Here is a 15,274-nt window from a genome sequence, read left to right as displayed (position 1 = left end):
TTGTAGAGCTTAAACAGTATTGTTTAATGTGAACAGTAGCAGGTATATACAAAGAAGTAGAATTAAACAATTATGCAGCTTCTGCCTGAGCTTCAATTCTCTTCTTCCTCAGCTGGAGCCTCCTCTCTCTCTCGTACTCCTTCATACGCATCACATAGCTGGAGGCAGAAGAATAAAGACATTTGTGGTTAACGAGGCGACTTATCACATTTCTACAATTTCATTTAACAGACACGTTTATCCAAAGCGACGTACATCTGAGAGTAGATACAACACAAGCAAGGACCTAGTCACAATCCATATGGCACAAGATAAAGCTTAACGGTTAAATCTAAGTTTGGGGTTCCTCGGTCAGAGTTTGACCTGTAAGGCTGTAAAGAAACTCGGTCCTGCTAAATAGGAAGGACAAGAAAGGTAAGCTAGCCAGTTAGTTGATATATCCTTGATCTTTTTAAACGAACATGGATGAAAAGTCCTTAAAATGCTCAGAAAAATTTAGGCAATTACACAAAAAGTGCATAATTCCATCTGTTGAGGAAGACTGATAGGACTGAAAGCTCGAGAACAGTGGCTAAATGGACCATCTGGTGAGGATTTTGTCAAATTTAGAGTAAAAAGCAAAGCAAGCCAGTTATATCACACTGAGGACTTGGGATCAGTTCGTTCTACGTCTCTGATAGTACTTCACTTTCCCCAGTTTCAGTAGTTTTACTGGTGAACAAAGCAACTGGTGAAACTACTGACTGAAAGAAAGATACCTCAGTTGTGTTTCATAAATGTCAAGGTGCAAAAAATAGTGCTGTGAAAAACTAACCCACTTACTAACCACTTATTAACACCTCATTTATTCCATAATTGCAGTCCACCATTATTTCCTCACCAGGGCTGTTTCTACTGACTCTACAAACGCTAATCTATCGGCACAGCACACCAAATGTTCTGCTGCTCATTTTAAACATAAGACTCTTAATGCACTCCCAGCATCTGAGATCCACTGGTCTCATTTTATTTTTGATGGCAATGTCACCACAACAGGAGCATTCTTAGTGCGGCTAATGCTGCCATTAGCGACATCAACATGTCACAATGTTAAAATGATAAAGCTCAGAGACAGACTGAAACGGTTGAGGGCAATTTAAGACCAATAAAACAGGATTGGTTTGAGTTATTCTGTTTTCCAACTGCCTTCTCTCCTGCTCTCTGTGCTCACATACACTGCATTTACAGCTGGATTCTCAATAAAGCGGCTCTCATTGACATATTTTCTCTTTTTCTGCTGTCAGTAAATGGAATGAGTCTGAAATAGTGACAGCCAATTAAGACAACTTAATCAGGAGCCATTTCTGGGCTTCTGCTCTGCACCAATTAACTAATAACACAAGTCTGACATGACAGAATACATCAGTCTCACTCATTCACCTCTGTCAGGAATATATTTACTGTGGACCACACACACTATGTCACAAGTGTCAGTCTTCCTTTACAATCACCAAAATGTTCAAAATCTGTTACAAGATGAAAAATAAACAAATGCCAAACATGAAGTCATTTTTGTGTGAACCAAACACAATACAAACAATATTACAAATGATTATATTTAACAAAAATGGCATAAAAACACACCAATTCTTATACAGGTCGTTTTTTACCCACTTATGGAAGAGTGTACAAGTTCAATCACTCGTGCATCTAAGGGCGAACAGAGTGAAAGCAGAGACTTTCTTTGTCTTTAACTGGGCGTGGACAGAGCTCAAGTGCATTTAAAGCTGAAGACATTGAAAAAGCCAGGCATAAGCAAATACATGAGACCTAAATTATCTTGTTCAAAAAGGGTATGTTATGGGACCTAGAAGTGGGTCTGCTGAAAGCATGACAGTCTGCAGTCCATACTATAAATACCAATGTAAAAATGTCTCTATTCAACTACTAATACTTACTCCTGGTGTTCACAATAGTCCCAGTCATGTCTCTCATGCTTGCAGGCCAGGAAGTTGGGCCAGTTGTCCCTCTTACACTTCATGAGTTTCAGGAGGTAATGGGCACAGTAGTCCCTCTGCTCGACAGGCAGCTGGGCTAAGTTCATCTGCTCCTGAGTCGCTACCATCTCTGGAAAATGGACACAAATGTTTAGTCATCATACAGGTAAGTATCCAGATGAAAATGGATGGATGGCTGTGAAGATCTTAATGAGCATCAGTTGTGTGAGTCTAAACCAAAGGAGAAGCTAACATGAAATTCTTCTGTATTTTCTGGATGCTGTAACTGCTCAGACATTAATATTTTTCCTGATACAATGCACATTGGTTGGATTAGATCAGATAATCAAAAAACAGATATTTCTAGTATTGGCTGAATAACAGATGTTGCATTTAAGTGTATTGTACCTTTTACATGTGCATGCACCTGCGTAAGAAATCATTTTTAGATTTTTCTCCTGACAAATGAATTGCCTTTTTGGCGGTCTTATCATACCCCAAAACGGGTCAAACTTGGCATTCACATGAGGATTGGCGAAAAATTTGATATTTTATGGGAGCTGCACGTGTGTGTCAAAATGGCTCCATAGCGCCCCTGTAAAGTTGCAAAATGTGGTTACTAGCCAAACTCACAAGATGTTTCATCTACAGCTATAAAATTTTGGAGGCATATTCAGCACATCAAGACACACACGCATGAAAAAGTCAATCATGACCATTCTGTCAACCCAACAGGAAGTCGGCTGTCTTGAATTAGCTCCAAATACTTCGAGATCAATAACTCTTTGGGAGTCAGTCCAAGAGACCTCAATTTTATCGGCCTATGCAAACCTCCTTCTTGATGAAAAGTTATCAAAATGCTCTGCAAAAGTCAAAGGGCATGGCCATGGCGGCTGACAAAATTATTGATCCTTCGCCATGAAACAGGAAGTGGTGTCGCACTCTCCTGAACATGCTCCAATCTGCCTAAAATTTTACACGTATGATCAGAGTCCCACCCTGACAACAACCATGTGGTAACACCCATTGACTCATCGTCAAAGGGTGTGGCCATGGCGTCACGGCGAATTTCGATTTCTCGCCATGAAAATTTAATCATATATATCTCAGCTGGAAATGCTCCAATCTGGACCAAACTTGATGTGATGGACACCAGTTAGGGTCTGAACACATCCACACAAATGAATTTAGAAATGCTCATAGCGCCATCTACTGGCATTAAGACGTAATTGTCATTACATTTGCACGTACCATTGCTAGGGCAATTAAACTTACAGCACTAAACTACAGAGATTCGATTTCTGACACATTTCAATGATGTAAAACATATGCTGCCATTTTATGCTAAAATGTCTTTCAAATTTGTGAAATTTTTATACAATTTGTTAAATTTTTGATTGTAAAAAAAAAAAAAAAAAAAAAAAAAACACACATTAGACCAGGTCCAGATCTAAAACCACGATTTGTCTACTGGTCAATTCTGCCCTGAATTACACAGGCTCAGAAGTGTTTGCAACACAGTCTACGGTTTATGAAACCTTTAAAATGCAAACTAGGTCCAGATCAAAAACTACTAGATATAACCTTATTTCTTTTGCATTTTGATCATTAGATTAAAGCGTTCACGAACCAAACTATGTGTCAAAAACTTTTTCACCCCTGTGGAACAATTTACTGCAGATTTAGACAGTCTATTGATAGTGGTCTAATATATGGAGCAGGTCTAATGTGGTGGTCTACGTGCAAATAAAGCAGCGACACCTCTCGTTTTGCATTTATATGTGTTTTAAAGACTGCAAGCTCTCTGCCAGAGCTAAAGCTACCTTAACATTTCATCATCATGACTTCACATATCTAAACATTAGTTGGAAGCCGCAGTTTCAATAATCTGCTAAGGGTAAACACATCCCGAGTACAGCCTCACTTGACACTAGACCCCTCAAACAGCAGTTAGCGGCTAAGCAAAGCAGAGTCACATTAGCGCAAAGCTAACGTCAGCTAACGACAGAAACTAGCACGAAAACACATTAAAAAAACACTGCAGGACGTAATTCTATGAAGCATCAAGTTGGTGAATGTGGACCGACCTCTCTCCTTCCTGTCTCCAAAACCGAACTGGGGGTCGAACTCGAATTTCTTGGCTGGGTCTGGTTCGGTTTCTGTCTCGGTGACATACCGTCTGACCAGGTGGGCTCCCATGGCACCGACGATGTTTGGACACTGTGAATGAAAATAAAAATGATGTTTTTTGGATGCTTTCGGTTCGTTCTAACCTAATGTTTGCAATATTATTGTGCTATCTGCCATTCGGTCACCTCCACAAGCCCGCTGCTCTCTCTTCCGCTGGTCCCCGGAGATAAACAGCCGAGTGGTACGTCCGGGAAACTCCTCCGTCTACAAGATAACAAAGTTTCCGCTTGCAAGCAGCCTTTACGTTAACAAAACCACTTATTTGCAAATATAACCCAATTATAAATTACCACCTTACATATTAAATATCCTATGTCCACACTGGTGACTAAACTACGACAACAAATGTTTTCTATCACGAGAGGATTATTGGTCATTCGTCATTTTAAAACCTTTGGACACTGTTTATCACTCCGTTTTTATTATTCACTGGTTGTTTGGTCCTCTAAAAGGCATGGCAGACACTGGGTTTTATTCATTTATAAGGGTATTACAGTTTATACATAGCTCTTTACCATACACTCTGAGTTGACTGGATCGCTGGTATTGACTATTTTATTTAACATGCAGAACAATCACGTTTTTGCAATTCCAGCTGCTCTTGTTGTAGTTGATTTATTTGTTTGATATCCAGTGCTAAATTTAATGCTTATACTATTTTTGCAAATTTGTTAAGTTTTTATTGCGATCCATGTTTCTTTTGAACAACACCTCATTACTGTCTTTTAATGTAGGTTCTTACCAAATGTACTCACTTAAATTGTATTACACTCCACCTGCCAGCCGTTTTATTGAGCTTGGAAAATATCACTTTTACTTATTTAATGGAATAACCTGTGTAACAATGCAAAGCTTGGCTCATTTTTATCCTTAAATCAGTTCAGACTCTTAATTTCATGTTTTCTTACTTACAGATGCTCATGTTTTAGTTGATTCATTTTCAAAACGCAAATGCTCAATTAAATGTTTGTATAAATTTACTTAATTGTCATCCTAATGTATTATTTGTGTACCCAGATCTTTTATTTTCTTACTCAGCAACACTGTAAATATGGCCTTCATGTCCTAATTTACTAAAGGTTGAATGAATGAATGAATGAATGAAGTTCGCACTAAAACCTGTCCCATCACTGGCAAATTTAAATCAAATATCTTTTTCCCTCTCTTCTTCTCCTCCACCCCAGCTGGTCAAGGCAGATGTTCTGACAGTTCTGCCTCAGCCTGGTTCTGCCCGAGGTTTCTTACTGTTTTCAGGGAGTTCTTCATCACAACTGTTGCCAAGTCCAAAGGTTGACAGTACGCCACAATATTGAGCAAATACAAATGTTCTAAGACCTGATCATTTTTATTACTTCTTAGTTATAACTTCTGTATCAAAAAAAATCCAACTCACATCTGGCCTACAACAAACATTCAAGTTTGAGTACGAGTGATTGTGGGTGTATTCATGATGAAATGCTAATGCTCCTGCTAGAAAACAAGCTATTTATATACTGACTTCATTACTAACTGTGTTCTAAAATGATACTTATCAAAAATACAGCACTCAACACTCCAAGCTGTTGTCATAAAGTCATATAAATAAATGAATTTATTCGGTTTTTAGGTCATACATGCACACAGCTTATATTTTTCTTAAAAACCGAAGTATTATAAGCATTATCAGAGTGAAACATTTATTTTTCTTCATATCTCAATACAATGTCTTAAGTGCATAGGTTTTTATTTTTAATTTCAATTATTGTTTCATTCACATCATTTCATGTTTCAACAAGTGCTTTCTTTAAAAAAATAAAGATGCCCTATTTTTACTTTCATTTTCCTCTGTTTTCCTTTTAACCTGCCATTTCCACTTCTTTCTTCAACTCTTTCCATTCCTCAGAAGAAGCAAAGCACAATGGGGACACCACTGTGCTGCTTTTGTCACTGATAGAGATCGTCATCGCCTTCTTCTCTGAACAGGCCAGGCCTCCCCGACCCGGAATCTGACCCCTGATTTCCAGACCGGGTACCAGTGGCAGAAGGGAACCTGGGAGGAAATAAAGAGAACTCACCAGGATGCAACTGAAACAAACTCATCCATTGCTACATTTCAGTAGCATGTGCGCATGTTTGTGTACCTGAAGTTTCCAAAACCTCGACTCTGCTGCAAGGTTTGAGCAAACATCTCATATTTGCGGATGTCATTGTCACTAACAGAGCGACGAGCAAATCGCATTGCTTCTTCAAAGTGGTCCTTCCTGATCTCTGGGACTGGATCAAAGTCCTCATCCTGCAGACAAAATAAACACATGAGGAATACTGTACTAATGGAAAATATACGCTGTAGCTATGTTTGTGTGTGTGTTCCCAGTCCAAAGGCTGAAAGTTACAAAACACACAGCCGCCCTTTAGGGAACTTTTCATCTTCCACAATCTCGTTCTGAACCAAGCACATGCAGCCTGGTACTGCTCTGAGATGTGACTTTGTTTGAGTTATTAATGAGAAAGAAAGTCTTAGACACACAATCAGCATCCTCCTGTTTAATACAGAATAATATGGTGTGAATGAGTAAGAATGGAGAGCAGTAGCAGTAGCTGACCATGGGGATGCCTGGTCTGTTCTGCCGCTGACGTTCGGCCTTGATCTCAGCCTCGATGGACTCGCGGATGGCCAGCTTACAGGCCCGCTGACAGATCTCCGTCAGGTCGGCTCCAGAGAAGCCATCTGTGATGCCAGACAAGTACTCCAGATCCACATCCTGCAGATAGAAAGAGCAAAAGGAAAGAGCGAGAGACAGAAAATAAAATACTGACTCAATAAATTAAGATGATTTGGTGATATTCTTTGTGTATTTGTGTCCCTATAGTTCAAAAAAGGTGAGGTCAGTCTGACACTTACTTTGCTGGTTAATTAATTAATCATTTGGCTAAAAAAACCAAAAACAAACATGCTCATCACAATTTCTTAGGGTCAAAGATTTCATATGAAGATTTCTGGTTTTGTGCAAAAACCCAAAGATTTTAATTTTACAGTCATGTAACAACAAGAGGTTTTTAATTTTTTTAAAAAAAATTTGCTCCTGAAAAGAGTTGATGGCAGCCCAAGTCAATAACAATAATAGGGGAAGCAACTATTTAAAGAGGATCCAAGTTAAATTTTAGTGACATGCAGATCTGCATGATGGCATTAGAAAACTCTTGTCTGTTGATTCTCCTTATAGAAATCCTCTTCATTCATCTCAGCTTCTTTATCTACCCAAAGACTACAATGACAAACTATTAAATCAAGCACTGTAAGTATTCTTCTCAGAGAGCTGGCTGTCAACCAACCTAATGCTTCACAGTGGTAAAGTAATGCCTCTTTCCTCATGTATTTATTTCTAGTGATGGTAAATGGCAAATGTTCTGCACTTAAATAGCACTTCTCTACATTAGTGGTACTCAAAGCGCTTTGCAATGTGTTTCTCATTCACCCCTTGACATTCAGTAATTAAACATTTTAAATAAGAACAGTGAGTACACGTAATACTTCTGCTGTTATCTAACAGATGTTAGTGATTGTGTCCTTAAATGCATAAACAAGAAAGAGAGATACATCGAGAAGTCTATCTTTGTGTTTCACTGACTCGTGCAACAGGGGACTTGCGTAGGTTGGCGTTTAGAATTGCTCTACGGGACGGTTTGTCGGGCAGTGGGATGTAGATGAGCTGGTCCAGGCGACCCGGCCGTAGGATAGCTGCGTCTATGATATCTGGTCTGGGGTGGCGAGAGCAGAAAAGAAAGTGAGGCGAAAAGGAATCAGTAAAAATCTTCAACTTAAATCCATTTGTCAGATACAGATATGTAATAAAGCGAGCACCTGTTTGTGGCACCAATGATGAAAACGTTCTTCTTGTCAGACATGCCATCCATCTCTGTGAGGATCTGGTTGATGACTCTGTCGGCTGCACCACCTGCGTCTCCGGCCCCGCCGCCTCTGGATTTGGCGATGGAGTCTAACTCATCAAAAAACAGGATGCAGGGAGCCGCCTGTCTGGCCTGATGGGCAGAAGGGAAAAGCCAGGAGGTGAGTACTGAGCATAAGCATTCATCTAAAAGAAATGAGTCATTGCTGCAAAGGTTATCAGTGTTTTCAATCTAAACATTTCATTGAAATGTTTTCATGAAAATCTACAGTGACCAATCTGCACAGAAAGCATTTTTACGTGTTGCACATCTGTCTCACAGCACAGATGCCAAATGGTTCAAATCTACAACTGTTTTTAAGTTGTAAACTTATTAGCCATAGCAGTTGGTAATGATGTTGTTTAAATACTATATAAATACTGCAATTTTCCGTCTTTACAAAGTCTATTGAAGAATTTATTTCTACATTTATTTTCTAGTATTCCTCAGACTGGTGAGGAGAGTTTGCCCGGTGGTTGTTAGTCACTGATGTAGTAAAAGTCCTCCAGGACAATCCACTCTTCTTTGTTTGAAAATGACTCCCAACTTACTTACAGTATTCTCATTCTGTCAGAAACATGCCTCACTGACTGACCATACCTGTATTAATCTACAGGCACTCAAGTACATCTAATAGAATAACAATAGGTACAGATTTGGTCAAGAAAATGCTAAAAATCCCACATGCATGTCCATTCTCACCTTATCGAACACATCCCTGACATTGGCTTCTGATTCTCCAAACCACATGGTGAGCATCTCGGGTCCTTTGATGGAGACAAAGTTTGCCTGACATTCATTGGCGATGGCTTTAGCCAGCAGAGTTTTCCCACAGCCTGGAGGGCCGTAGAACAACACTCCACGAGACGGCGTCATCCCAAACTTCAGGAACTTGTCAGGATACTCAACAGGGTACTGAGGAGATGAAGTTTGATGGATTATTGCAGTGACTTGAGTTTATGGTTTTGTGCAAAGTATGCTAAAATGAGAGTTTTTTTTTCACCTGGACGAGCTCTTGCAGTTCTCTCTTGACCTCGTCCAGGCCTCCGATGTCCTCCCAGCTGACCTGAGGCACCTCGGCGACCGTCTCTCTTAGAGCCGATGGGTTGCTCTGACTCAGCGCCCACTGAGGAGGGACACGACAGTGTTCAGCTGCCATTCATGTGGTCAGCTGTTCTTTTAGTGAATTTCTATGCATGCACAGAGTCTGCAAGGCATCTAGAGTGGTGGAAAAAAGCTTTTGGACACCCTTAAAATTTTACACAATCTCAAATATTAGCACGAAATATTTATGGAAAATTCGTTTTGGTGTGGCTGCATTAGACAGACAGAGAGAGAGATGACAAACACCAGCAGCACTCATGCATCCCCAAACCATGATGCTGCCTCCACCATGCATGACAGTAGGTACTGTACATTCTGGAGATAATGCTTCACCTGGTCTTCTGCGTACCCTCACATTAGCAGGAGGAAGATAAAGCCGGAAACTGGACTCGTCTGACCACAGAATCTTCTTCCAGTTCTTGGCTGTCCAGTTCTTGTGTGCTTGGGCCCAACAGCGCCGGGCTAACCTCTGTCTCTCATTGGTCAGGGGTTTCTTGTCAGCCTTGCAGGACTTTAAGTCATGATCTAAAAGTCGGCCACGTACAGTGCGGGTGGAACACTAGACACTAGTTTCTTTGATATCATTCTGTGGTTATCCCTGCACATGAGGATCAGGATGCAGTCATTTCTTGCTCCAGAAACCCTTGGATGTGCAGATCTTGGTTTATCTTCCAAGCTGTTGGTTCATCTGTATTTCTGCAGAGTGTATCCAACTGTTGAACGACTGCATCTGTACTTCCTGGCTATCTGGCGCAGCTGTACCCTTCCTGGAATCTGTATCTTCAGGCGTATGTCCTGCGTGAGGTTCCTTGTTTTGGCCATTTTTTGTCTCTGAACAACTTTCAAATGTGCTGGCATTATATAGACACGAAGCACGGCAACGAAAATTGTGTCTTTTAACAAAGAGCATGACTTTCATTAGTGGATAACTGGTACCAAATTGACCCAGTACTCAAAATTTCTTATTTATTTTCATGGATCCAATCAATTTTACGTTTTTAATGGCTTTTTTTAGGGTTTGTTAAGTATTTTGGCTGTGACTGTACTAAAAGAAATTACACTTGAAGACCTAAGATTGATCCTTAATGCAATACTTCACAAATACATGGGATGTCTGAAAACCTTTTTCCACCACTGTGTGTGTGTGTGTGTGTGTGTGTGTGTGTGTGTGTGTGTACTTGGAAATCATCCATGGTGACAGCCAGCGAGTTGAGCAGGTCAGCATCGATGGATTCGTCCTCCAGATCTATGAGGATCAGCTTCTTGCGGATCGCTTGCAGAGCAGCTTCTGAGCACAAGGCAGCCAAGTCGGCACCAACGTGGCCGTGAGTCTCTGTGGCAATCTGACAGATGTTAAATAACTCAGAGATAGTGATGTTGATTTATTTAACAGCACACACTTTTAACACTTGATATTATGTATTAATATGTCTATAGATTAGATTTACACACAGATACGATACACTAAAAATAAGTCATAAGTCTCTTTCATTAAGACATTCTGTCCATGCAGCCTCAATCGTGTGATTTTTGATACTTTTGTGCTGCATTGTAATTTTGTCTGAAGAACAGCGATGGAGTTAAAAACATTTTTTGTGCACTAAATAAGTGAAAACTAGAGTCCCACAGTGTCCCGGAGATCAGGAAGGACCACTCTGAAGAAGCAATGCGATTTGCTCGTCACTCTGTTAGTGACAGTGACATCCGCAAATATGAGATGTTTGCTCAAACCTTGCAGCAGTTCCTCAGCCACCAAAGGAAACCTGCGTCAGTGTACGACTTTTCCCCTTTTCAGAGTAGTTGTTTTTTTAGAATGAAGAATTAAATAAAATTATGTAATTGAAAAAATACATAAAGTAGTTTTAAATCAACATAATTAAAAAGGGTCTCATTTAATTTCATTGGAAATATTCTCATTAACTGAGAGACTGTTGTCAGAGTTCATACTGTAAGACAAAGGTATTAAAGAACACCTCACTGAACACATCTTAGAGCTGTAACTGATTATTTTAATCACAGATTAATCTGATTCTTGCTTTACCAGTTTTGTTAGAAAATAGAATAAAAATACCTGATTACAAATGTTTAGCACCAGAGATTTTATCTTCAGCTTTCATGTTTTGTGCAACCAACAGTCTAAAACCCAAAGATGATCTTTTTATTGTCACATACAGTTTGAACAGAGGTACTCAAACTTTTTCTAATAAAGGGATCAATTTTAATGAATTGAAGGTCATCTTTAAAGCATCAGAAAAAAAACAGTTTATTTTCATTTACAAATCGTGATCACAATTAAAAAGCTGAAACTATGGAGAAGATATGGAGAATGTTTTGATTGAAAAACAACTTCAACATTCACATGATGAATGAAATAGTAACTAACTCATTGACTGGTCTGTTATTCAAATCATTATTTCACCTGTGATTATTCTATTAATTGTTAGACAATGTGCTTGTTTGCTCACCCTCTCCAGATCCACATCATCAGCCAGTTTCATGTTTTTCGTGTGGATCTGCAGGATCTCCAGTCTGCCAGTTGAATCTGGGATTCCAATGTCAATCTCACGGTCGAACCTGCCTGGAGAGACATCGACATGCTTGTGAACGTGTGTATTTGTATGTGTAAGTTTGTTTGTGTGGGTGTGTGTGTGTTTGTGAGTGTCCTGACCAAAGCGTCTCAGAGCAGGGTCTATGCTGTTTGGTCGGTTTGTTGCTGCCATGACAACCACATGAGCTCTTTGCTTCAAGCCATCCATCAGGGTCAAGAGCTGAGAAACTATACGCCTCTCCACTTCACCGTGAGTCTGCACACATACATAGACAAATACATGAAACTTTAATTCATCTGCATATGGACAAAAAAAAACCCAAGATTGTACAGATGAGCTGCAGAATCGGGCTTCTTGATTTCACTCCTGTTTACTTTCTCTCTCTTGGGAGCGATGGCATCCAGCTCATCGATGAAGATGATGGCTGGAGCGTTGTTCTCCGCCTCCTCAAACGCCTTCCTTAGGTTGCTCTCTGACTCTCCTGCCAGTTTACTCATGATCTCAGGGCCTAGTTGCAAAATATTACCATAAATTAGAAAACCAAAGCAACTTCTGTATGCTTTACTTTGGCAGTTTCTTCAGTTTGCAAGAGCAGGAACAACTAATTTCTCCTCATCTCCCTCTGTAGTAACACTGCGATTAAAAGTAAAAGTTACCATTGATGAGGAAGAAGAAGGCACCGGTTTCATTGGCTACAGCTCGAGCCACCAGGGTTTTTCCTGTACCTGCAGGGCCGTACAACAGGATACCTCTGGGGGGCTGTGAGAGAGGAACACATGGAGTCATGACGAGAGAAATGTTTGAATGTAAAGCAGCTGATTTTTGGGTGAATTGAGTGAGTTTGTTCGTGTGTTTGTGTGCACAACACCTTCACTCCGATAGCCTTGAAAAGTCCCGGGTGTCTGAGAGGAAGCTCAACCATCTCCTTGATCTGAGCTAGCTGCTTCCGACAGCCTCCGATGTCGTCGTAGCCGATGTCATTAAGAGTCTCCTCTTCATCCTGTCACAGGGCAGAAAGACAGACAGTGAGACACTTCAAGTTTCAACTAGAATCCACATTGTGTAAAACAGAATGAGTGTTTCTCTCTACCATCAAAGGCCTGTTGAAGCCAGTTTGTCAAAATTTGGACAGTATTGTGAACCTCCAAATGGAAAAAGGGTTTCGTAAATTTTCAAAATTGCCCCAAGTCAGGCTTTAAATACACTAGAGAGCCTTTTATTTACCTAAGTGGCGTAAATAGTCCCACCATAAAAGAGTGAGGTGGAACGGGCTGTTCTATGAGTGAACGTCTTACTGAAACATCTGCATGAATCTGTAGACCAACCTGCTGCACTTACTGTGGAATGTATTCTAGCTTTAAATATATAGAATTTTCACACAGGAAAACAGACTCTAAAATGTTGACAAGGATAATGAAATTCCTACATTTTTTGGTATGGACAGAGTTGATTTGTAATAAAAAGTGACTCACAACTAAAAATAAGATTAAGATCTTGGCCGATCATGTCAACTGCTTTAAAATGCCATATGTTGAAAATGTGGCACTGTACAAAGAAACTAGAACTGAAACACTAAAGTAACATTCTTAGAGAAAAAAATACTTTTATAGATTTGGATGTCCCCAGTTGCAGCCTTACTGATGCCGTTTATTACCTTCTTGCACCCTAACGCACAATTAAGACGCATGCATTACTTCAGGATGTGTGCACTACAGTTTGAAACTGGGACACCAGCAAGACCGCTGCGATGATGATCTCAAGAAACAGTTCTCATATCGACTTCACTTCAACTCAAATCTCTGACAGACCTCTCTTTTGATCGGCTGGCCCTCACAGTAGAGGACAGTGTCCGGGGCAACAATACAGTGAGGGCTGGGGTCCGTCTCCACCACCTTGAACTCCACTGCCCGCATGCTCCCCCTCACCAGAAAGATGTCACCTGACAACGCAGATAGGGATTCACTGGAGCACCCAAAAGTAGATGATGTGAAGGTGATCTATTGTTTCATGAAAACATCTGATTAGATTTTGTGGCAGAGGTGTTGCCATACCTTTGTGAATGGGCCGATAAGCCTCCAGAAAGTAGGGCTTAAGGAAAACCTCAAAAAGGTTCCCTGTAAGGCCCTCAATGGTGTCATCTATGGGGAGGACGTGGATCTTCTTCCCATATTTGATATCAGGACAGGCATGGATGCTGTCATAACATGCACATCAGTAGGCATTACAAATGATCTCCAACCCCACATGGCAACTACCCACAGACGGATGTGAGATCTACCTGATCACATCACCAAGCCGGACACGCAGGTTGTTGCGCGTCACACGATTCATCCGAATCCGTTCATCTCCACAGGTCTCGTCTGTCAGGACGATGCACACCGTCTGCCGCCGTTTCCTCCCTCTCAACACCACCGTGTCCCCCCGGAAGAGCTGCAGCTCCTCCGTCTTATTCTAGTAACAAACACACAAGTCTTAGAACAAACACATCCATGACCCTGCTCTTGGCCGTATTTTCACCTCACACACTCACCTGTGATAGGCTGACAATGCTGCTGTCTTCATTGAGAGCTTCATCCACAATGAGCCTGTTGGGTCTGTGTTTCTGTTTCAGGATGGCCGTGGAGAAATCTTCTCCCTTTGGGCTTCCATAAAAGACACATGTTATGACACAGGCAAGCTGTGAGCATGAAGCTCTAATTTCCTCATGTGACACTGTGCTGTATTTAGAATCCCTTTGGCTCTGCACGTAGCAACTACATGACTGAAAATAACACGTAAAAATTGTTTTTCTAAATAGTTTACCATAAAAACAAATATCACTCCAGCACCAGCTTCACAAAGCAGACATGCATACTGGATCAAATATTGTGCTGTATGTTCAAATAGGCATGCAAGCACACAGACATACACACCAGCATACTGTGCAGAAGCAGCTGTTTCACTCACTCTGCTCCTCCTGAGCCTGGCATGAGTGCTCTCCTTTGTCTCTTCAGAGTTTAGATACCCTCAGTTTTTCACCCCTTAACCACCTCCTTCAGTTCAAGGTGTATTTAGCCCAGTATGGCCCTAATAAATGCCAAAGATTTCCAATTCTGCCTGATCTGATGTGCCCTGAGGGAGGTTTTTGGTCTTCCTGAAGCTCCCAGAAGTTCCCAGCCTCAGTGTTTTCTTTTTTCTCTGTTGTCTTGAACCCCCATGTTTGCCGGAGCTGCAGCTTGCTTGTTTTTCAGAGGAGGTATAAATATGCCCATCTGCTTCCCTGTCTTATTATAACCCAACCCCCCCCCCCCCCCCCCCCCCCCCACACACACACACACACACACACACAGATCCCAAGCACTTACCTTGGAGACTGTCCCAGAACAGATAGAGTGTGATATTTCCTCCTCCCCCCCTGCTACGAACCAGCAAATGCAAGCAAGAGCCCCAACTAGTGTGAAATATTTATGGGTCAAAATAAATTCTGGGAACACCTTTTCCCCCAGAAAAAAAGAACTGACGTATCATCTGTCTCCAGGTGAAGTTGTG

At 40.9% G+C, this 15,274-nt stretch overlaps 2 protein-coding genes across 3 annotated transcripts; both read right to left on the bottom strand.

Annotated features, from left to right (window-relative positions):
• On the bottom strand, window positions 1-4,393 carry ndufb7 (NADH:ubiquinone oxidoreductase subunit B7). The gene is made up of 4 exons (XM_022217115.2): window positions 4,292-4,393; window positions 4,064-4,196; window positions 1,938-2,106; window positions 1-158 (listed from the first exon to the last, which is right to left on the bottom strand). The coding sequence occupies exons 2-4, from the start codon at window positions 4,173-4,175 to the stop codon at window positions 71-73; spliced, it is 369 nt and encodes a 122-aa protein (XP_022072807.1). The 5' UTR covers window positions 4,176-4,196; window positions 4,292-4,393; the 3' UTR covers window positions 1-70.
• A 1,333-nt stretch (window positions 4,394-5,726) lies between these two features.
• On the bottom strand, window positions 5,727-15,015 carry zgc:136908 (Transitional endoplasmic reticulum ATPase). 2 transcript variants are annotated; one of them, XM_022217114.2, is made up of 18 exons: window positions 14,693-15,015; window positions 14,277-14,388; window positions 14,025-14,197; window positions 13,798-13,940; window positions 13,555-13,685; window positions 12,615-12,746; window positions 12,403-12,505; window positions 12,121-12,254; window positions 11,866-12,001; window positions 11,663-11,775; window positions 10,376-10,540; window positions 9,097-9,219; window positions 8,796-9,008; window positions 8,008-8,186; window positions 7,775-7,904; window positions 6,749-6,907; window positions 6,287-6,438; window positions 5,727-6,195 (listed from the first exon to the last, which is right to left on the bottom strand). In XM_022217114.2, exons 1-18 carry the CDS (start codon window positions 14,713-14,715, stop codon window positions 6,090-6,092), a joined length of 2,427 nt encoding a protein of 808 aa, XP_022072806.1. In that variant the 5' UTR covers window positions 14,716-15,015; the 3' UTR covers window positions 5,727-6,089. The 2 variants fall into 2 exon arrangements, with proteins under 2 accessions (XP_022072806.1, XP_022072805.1); XM_022217113.2 differs by having other exon boundaries at window positions 11,663-12,001.
• Between the last annotated feature and the right edge of the window lie 259 nt (window positions 15,016-15,274).

This window comes from Acanthochromis polyacanthus, chromosome 3 (genome assembly GCF_021347895.1).
Source record: "Acanthochromis polyacanthus isolate Apoly-LR-REF ecotype Palm Island chromosome 3, KAUST_Apoly_ChrSc, whole genome shotgun sequence".
Taxonomy (NCBI): Eukaryota; Metazoa; Chordata; class Actinopteri; family Pomacentridae; genus Acanthochromis; species Acanthochromis polyacanthus.
This window is presented reverse-complemented; position numbering and strand designations above follow the sequence as displayed.